A 7,816-nucleotide genomic window follows, 5' to 3' on the forward strand; every position below is an offset into this window, starting at 1 on the left:
TTCACGCCGCTCTCCTTGGCAAACGAGAACTGGCACAAACCTGTGGTACAAAGTGCTGCGGGCCGCAAGGCGGTATGGGAGAGTAAGGTGCTACACGGGCGGTTCTACAAGGCCCTCACGGGACCCGATGTAGACCTGCTCGCGTCGGTGAACTGGTTACGATTCGGGGACCTCTTCGGAGAAACCGAGGGTTTTGCCTGTGCAATTGCGGACGAAGTTATGATGACGAACAACTATCGGAAATATATCCTGAAGGACGGTACGGTCGACATTTGTCGGGCATGCCGCCGTCCCGGAGAGTCACTCAGGCATATAATTTCCGGTTGTTCTCATCTTGCTAACGGCGAGTACTTGCACAGACATAATCTCGTAGCCAGGATTATTCACCAGCAGCTTGCTCTTCTATACGGCCTTGTGGACTGCGAAGTACCGTACTACAAGTATTTACCTGTGCCAGTTCTCGAGAATGGTCGTGCCACGCTCTATTGGGATCGATCTATTATCACTGACAGGACTATTGTAGCCAATAAGCCTGACATTGTGATAATAGATCGATCGCAGCGCCGGGCCGTGCTCGTCGACATCACCATCCCCCATGATGAGAATCTCGTGAAAGCCGAGAAGGACAAGTCCAGTAAGTACCTAGACTTGGCTCACGAGATAACCGCCATGTGGGATGTTGATTCGACGATCATTGTCCCGATAGTCGTTTCAGCGAACGGTCTCATAGCGAAGAGTCTCGACCAACACCTTGAGAGACTCTCGCTAGGTGGTTGGATCAAGGGTCAGATGCAGAAGGCGGTGATCTTGGACACGGCGCGGATAGTCCGCCGGTTCCTCTCTCTGCGGCCCTGACCACCGGCAGCTTGGGCCCTGCCCCGCTGCTGGCGGCACCCTAGGTTAGGTTTTTTATAATTTGTTTATATGTATTTTGTACTGTTTTGTAAGTGTTTTTATATTTTACTTTTATATGCATATTATAAAAAACCTAACGTAAGAAAAATAATAAATAAAGAGAATAATATAATAATATAATAATATATTTATTAATTTCACATTGGTAAAATTACAGATGTTCTTAATCGATAATGTATCACAACATGACACCCTGTAAGGGTATTGCAATTTTATCTATCTAGTCTCCATGTTATGGGCCTAGCGCTGAATGACGCAAAATAAATAAACATTATTATTCGTGTGAAATCTGCTTGCCATGAAGTCACAGTTTTGTCTTAGCGACCGACCCTCTACCTCTTGTATCAATTCTTGTGGTTGAAGAAACCGATCCTTAATAAAGTTATTTGTATGACAAGAGAGCAAAATTTGATATTTCTTCAAGTGCGTGTTTTAAGTCCCGTGCAAGCGTTAGTAAGGGATTCAAAAGCGCACGAGATGTAAATAACTTTCAACTCGTGTAGAACACACGACTTTTCACCTTCAGCAGTGAGAAGTTGAGAACATATTAGAAGGAAAAATACAACCTGAAAAAATTTAATCCTTCTTCTGTATTTTTAGGCCCATCATGTAGAAATGACATTCGAATGTAAAGGTAACTTGAATGTCATTTTGTCTCACTCAGTGAGCAAAATCGCATTTTACTCACTGTTTTTAAGGAACCAAGTATCCTTGTTCGAGTTGCTGTGGTGAAAAATATTTTATTTACTGTATGTTTCCAGTGGGTATCTTTTTGGATAAAGCCCGACGCTGCGCCAGCGCGCGTGACGCTCGGCGTGACTTCACTCCTCACTCTATCGACACAACATGCCAAGTCGCAAGCACAGCTACCGCCCGTGTCATATCTGAAGGCCGTGGACGCCTTCATGTCCGTGTGCACTGTGTGAGTACTATGACGTCACTCCTCACTCTATCGACACAACACGCCAAGTTGCAAGCACAGCTACCGCCCGTATCATATCTGAAGGCCGTGGACGCCTTCATGTCCGTGTGCACTGTGTGAGTACTATGACGTCACTCCTCACTCTATCAACACAGCACGCCAAGTCGCAAGCACAGCTACCGCCCGTGTCATATCTGAAGGCCGTGGACGCCTTCATGTCCGTGTGCACTGTGTGAGTACTATGACGTCACTCCTCACTCTATCGACACAGCACGCCAAGTCGTAAGCACAGCGATACAGTTTTACTTACAGCGTGTGAGTAAAACTGTATCGTATCATCGTACCCGATGGCTACGGATCACACACTACGGGTCACCCCACACTAGCGTCTCCCGAGCGACGCCGTATAGTCACTGACTGCTGCTCGACGCAATTCCATAACGCTCAGAATATGCTAGTGCGGGATGGGCACGAGCGACGCTGATGCCGATCGCTATATGTTCCAATTTACGGCTGTCGGTGTCAACGGTGACCGTGCTTGCTCGGAGCGTGTGTTTCGTGACTGAAGCGTTTTGAAACAGCTACAAGGTCCAGTAGTCAAATATTAAAAGTACCTTACTATACCGTACTTACCTTAAAAACCGGCCAAGTGCGAGTCGGACTCGCGCACCGAGGGTTCCGTAACGTGAGTGAAAGGTAAATTGCGGTTTACGATTTATGACGTATTAAAAAAAACTACTTAGTAGATCTTGTTCAAACCAATTTTCGGTGGAAGTTTGCATGGTAATGTCATTTGTCATTGTGTCATTGTTTTGTCATTCTCTTATTTTAGAAGTTACAGGGGGAGAGGGGGGACACACATTTTACCACTTTGGAAGTGTCTCTCGCGCAAACTATTCAGTTTAGAAAAAAATGATAATAGAAACCTCAATATCATTTTTGAAGACATATTCATGTTACCACACGTATGGGTTTGATGAAAAAAAAATTTTTGAGTTTCAGTTCTAAGTATGGGGAACCCCCAAAATTTATTGTTTTTTTTTTATATTTTTGTGTGAAAATCTTAATGCGGTTCACAGAATACATCTACTTACCAAGTTTCAACAGTATAGTTCTTATAGTTTCGGAAAAGAGTGGCTGTGACATACGGACGGCTAGACAGACAGACAGACATGACGAATCTATAAGGGTTCCGTTTTTTGCCATTTGGCTACGGAACCCTAAAAACGAGTTCTGCAGAAGACGTATTGATCGAATACTGCTTATGTTGACTGTGAAGACAATGAGGACTGAGTCCTGTCCAATCAGAGACTGTACATATAACATTTTTAGTATTAAGATACAGAAAAGATAAACTTAAATTGTTTGGTTACAGGTTCGTGTTCATGGCGCTGATGGAGTACTGTCTTGTGAACATTGTGCTCGGCGACGGCGCAGGAAAACCAAAGGTACAGGTTTAAGCATTAATTGTGGTTTTCCATCAGAGAAGCCTTATGTTTTATGTGAATAAGGAACGTTTCCACAGAGAAGGTTCTTATGCATATGGATCATAAGGAGGGTCCTTATGGTGGAAAGCCACAAAAAGGGGAAACGCAAGCGCCGACCGCAACACATTTGTTGCGATTGGCGTCAGCGTGGAGTGTGCGTTTTCTAAGAACTTTTTGATTTACCCTCGTAGTTAGGCGGGTTTTAGTGTCACGCGGACCGTCCGTGCGGATCGCACCGCTCTGCCAACTTGTATGAGAAAGCTGTCCGCGCGGACGGTCGTCGGCGCGAACCACTCTAAAACGCTCCCTGAAATATTGGTCCGGTGCGGACCAACTAACTAACGGACAAGGGTCCGCGTGACACTAAAACCCGAGTATGTTTAATAGACACTATTACTCTAAATCTGCACGTCTGTGCTAGGTCTTTTAACAGAATCAAGTGTCAAAATGCCTCTATTGAACTTTATATTTTTAAGTAACTAAATGAATACCAGTGATTGTGTTTCTTACAGGAGCCAGCCGAGGCGGCCAAAGCCCGCATGCGCGCGATCAACATAGACCGTTTCTCTCGCGTCTTCTTCCCTCTTCTCTTCTCAGTCCTTAACGCTACATACTGGATCCACTTCGCGCAGTACATCTGACTACCTAACTATGACATATAGGTCTATCTGTTGCACTTATTGTTATTGTTTGGAGCGTTGGTTAAAACAAATGTATGGCGGCGTTAGTGTCGAGCGTATGTTTTGTGGCCAAGGCGTAACGGTGCAAAACTGAGTAAGTAAACGCTATAGCGGCGGCGATGGGAAGTAATTAGGTACTGTATTGTTTTATACCTTTTAAAGACATGTTAAAAAAGACTAAGAAATCAATGTATACAGCCAATATAACGTGTAAAAAAGGATAACGCAAGGCGTTTTTCGAAGTGTCTTTAATAACTTAGTTTTTAGGGTTCCGTACCCAAAGGGTAAAAACGAAACCCTATTACATGCTAAGACTCCACTGTCCGTCTGTCCGTCTGTCTATCACTACTGTCTCCATCTCTAGAACCGTGATAGCTCGAAGGTTGAAATTTTCACAGATGATGTATTTCTGTTGCCGCTATAAATAAGAACAAATACTAAGAAGTACGGAACCCTCGATGGGCGAGTCGACTTGACCGTACAATCTATTACATTCCGGTAGCAAGCTAGAATAGATACAGCTATTAAAAATAATCAGGCGCTTATAGTATTATTTGTTTAGTTCATTCGTTCATAATTACTTTTATCTTCTATATGTATAAATGTGTGTGTCCTTATTGACTGGCTGACTGACTGATTCATCAACGCAGAGCCGAAACTACAAATGATATGTGGTATTTTCTATAAAAAGGGACCTTATTGTCGATGGCGCTTACGCCATTATAAACATGCTCCGATATAAATACAATGCCGAGCGACGCTGTGCGGCGTAAGCGCCATCGACAATAAGGTCCCTTTTCATAGAAAATGCCCCATATAAAGTTAAAATTTGCACACAAGGTTGCATTTATAAAGTGTACAAAGAAATAAGAAGCGATTTTGCGAAATTCATCCCCTATGGGGCTTAAAAAGCGGATGAAAGTTTTTATGGCGTTCGTCTTAGTTTAAGCTAGGAAGTTGAAACTTCGTAAAAAGGTAAGTATTAGGTATAAATGTATGGGAAGATCCGCGGATCCGAATCCAGATTCGAATTATTATTCCAGGCTCTTCAATAGGCTGGTCTTCTCCACATTGGGCTTACAAAATGTAGCAGTTTTCTTTATTCTTTCTAGTTAGTGTATTAGAAATTGCTTACATTAAGTATCCTACCTAATACATAATAACTAATTCTACTATGTAGTTTCTATCTAGAATGTTGACACTCACAATTACATAAGACGTAAGAGTAGATGCGTCACTCAAATAAAATAAAAATAACCTTTTAACCGTGATGTTTCCTATAAGGTGCGTTGGGATAAGATTGAAAGGGCTTTTCATGAGGGGTAAGCTAAGGGGTAAGGGGTAAGACAAAAAATTGTCCGTATGCTAAAGCATTACGGATGACTTTTCATCTTACCCCTCATGAAAACCCTTTCCTTCAATTCATTGTTTTTTATTTCTCTCCTTGCACCAATTGTAAGTGTTTCTGTTTGGCCCTATGGTTGACTGGTAGAGAATGCCATTTGGCATTAAGTCCGCCATTTGTACATTGTTGTATATATTTTGTGCAATAAAGTTTTAATAAAAAAAAACCCTTTCAATCTTACCCCAACGCACCTTACAACAATTTAACTAATACGCTATTATCCTACTTGAAAATCGTTAAATATTATTAGTAGACGCAGATATGCGTTATTAGCGTTCTTGGCTCTTTTAAGGGTAGAAAGGGTTCAATTATTTTTTAAATTAAGCCCAACCAAGTCTTAAAGGTCATATTATAGGGACCATCATTTGACGCGACAGGTATATGGAAGACATCCCTGATAGGGATAAGTTCGCCTTTGTACTAATGTTGTGTTTTTTCCTGTTTTATGTTTCTTTTATGTACAATGAAGTGTAAAAAATATATATAAAAAGAGATTAAGAAGAAAGGGGACCGCCGTTTCTCCATACAAACGTAGTCCCCATTTTCCTCTTTGGATATTCATATTATGAAAAATATTTTTACATTATTGGATGTATATTAACCATAGCTAGACCCTACGTTTGACTTTTTTGGATATTTTTATTATGGTAAAAATTAGGAGCGAAAAACAGATTTCAAACTAATTTTTATATGCTCTTACAATAATTAAAAATTCGAAAAAAATCAAACGTAGGGGTATAGCCGTGGTTTTATTTTATTTATTTAAACTTTATTGCACGATATAAAATTGTACAAATGGCGTACTTAATGCGGGCGTAATGTGGTTAATATATAACAAATTTAATTGTCCAAATATTTTCAATAATGTTAATATCCAGAGAGGAAAATGAGACGTTTGTATGAAAAGGCGATTTCACGCGGGTCCTCCACTTTCGTCTTAATTAGGCAAATCAAGAAGTGGTCGGGTTATTTCAGTCCATCCTAAATAGATATAGTTTGTCAAAGGACTGTCTCATTTCAAACATAGACAGAGAGAATCATACTATCTTTGAGTACTAGCACCCAAAAGAAAAGGATCAGTACTTAGTTTATTTTTTGTTCTTATTTACTTACCTACTGACAATTTGCTATACCTAAGCGTATTAGATTGTTTTGCGTAAAGAAATATTTTATGTTTTGTTTATTTGCATTCCTATGGAAATATGACAAATGTTGTTGTAATTAAGTAAATAAATAATGATTCGTTTTGAGGTAATGTTTTATTTCACAAAACCTTAGTGTAACGACGAGCGTTTTCCTTTGCGTTAATTATGTCTATTTTTGTAAGGTGCAGCGGGACAATTTCGACTGGTAATTATTAAGTTATAAAGTACAACTTTGACTACCGAAAACTACTTACTACTTATCTACAGTTATGTAGGTTCTATTTTGATTAGATTTACACCCAAAATTGTTGAGTCTGTATACTTTAAAATCCGTTTTTTTATATTAAAAGGCAAAAATAGTTGTAATTATCCCGTCGTTTCGTTACAGTGAACTTGCACTGCTAAACCTGAGCTCCTGTGGTTAGTAATGGGGTAAGGGATCTAAATTGAAGCCTTTTATTTATATATATAGGGTGTCATCGATCCTCACACACGATGTAAAAGTCTAATTTCGCTGTTTTCATGGGACATTATTTTCATTGTGAATCTTTATTTTTAATTTATTCATTATTATATGAATTACTATACACTATTTAAAATTATGTGACCAAATTTAGAATTATTTGAATTTATAATTACGACTGACATGATATATTATTGTATTTCCGTTTTCGCTTTAAGATATATGTACGCTATGATTTGTTTAAACGATGTTTACTTTTGTAATTTTATTTTATGTACTCTGGACGTGTAATTTACTTTATCAATAAATATATGAATATGAATATGAATATAGCTAGGTTATTTTTTTCAAAAAAAGACTTACTAGATCTTAGAGGGGTAATTTCAACTGGTCTCCATAGTAAGTAGTGATGGGACTCGTGTTTATTAAAAATCAGTCAATATAATGTATCACATAATAATAATAAATAATAATAAATATAATAAATGTAATAGTAATAAATATAATGTATCTACAGGTTATCAGATCTTATTTTCTTTTTAAATAGTACAAAAATACAAATACAAATAGTTTTAAATATTTGAATCCATAATAAAAACTGTAACATTTGACGCATAATACAATAAAAAAAAATCGAAGATATTTCGATTAGTTGAAATTTCCCGCAGTCAGGATTGCCCCGCTGCACCTATGATTCGTCCCTGAACCGCTGTCAAACATCGGTTTTGTAGGAAATTTCCTTTCTGTATGGTACGTAGTACTATTATTTATTTTTCTCAAAAATGGACGGCAAAGTCGA

At 39.0% G+C, this 7,816-nt stretch overlaps 1 protein-coding gene across 1 annotated transcript in view; it reads left to right on the plus strand.

The window, feature by feature from the left end:
* Positions 1-6,442, plus strand: part of LOC134751457 (glycine receptor subunit alpha-2-like) — a 29,242-nt gene extending 22,800 nt beyond the window's left edge. The window contains exons 8-10 of the mRNA XM_063686865.1: positions 1,677-1,837; positions 3,213-3,285; positions 3,837-6,442. Of these exons, the coding sequence (XP_063542935.1) occupies positions 1,677-1,837; positions 3,213-3,285; positions 3,837-3,965 (363 nt within the window). The 3' untranslated portion in view covers positions 3,966-6,442. The remainder of the gene's footprint in view (positions 1-1,676; positions 1,838-3,212; positions 3,286-3,836) is intronic.
* The last annotated feature ends 1,374 nt before the right edge of the window (positions 6,443-7,816 follow it).

This window comes from Cydia strobilella, chromosome 22, assembly GCF_947568885.1.
Source record: "Cydia strobilella chromosome 22, ilCydStro3.1, whole genome shotgun sequence".
Classification (NCBI taxonomy): domain Eukaryota; kingdom Metazoa; phylum Arthropoda; class Insecta; order Lepidoptera; family Tortricidae; genus Cydia; species Cydia strobilella.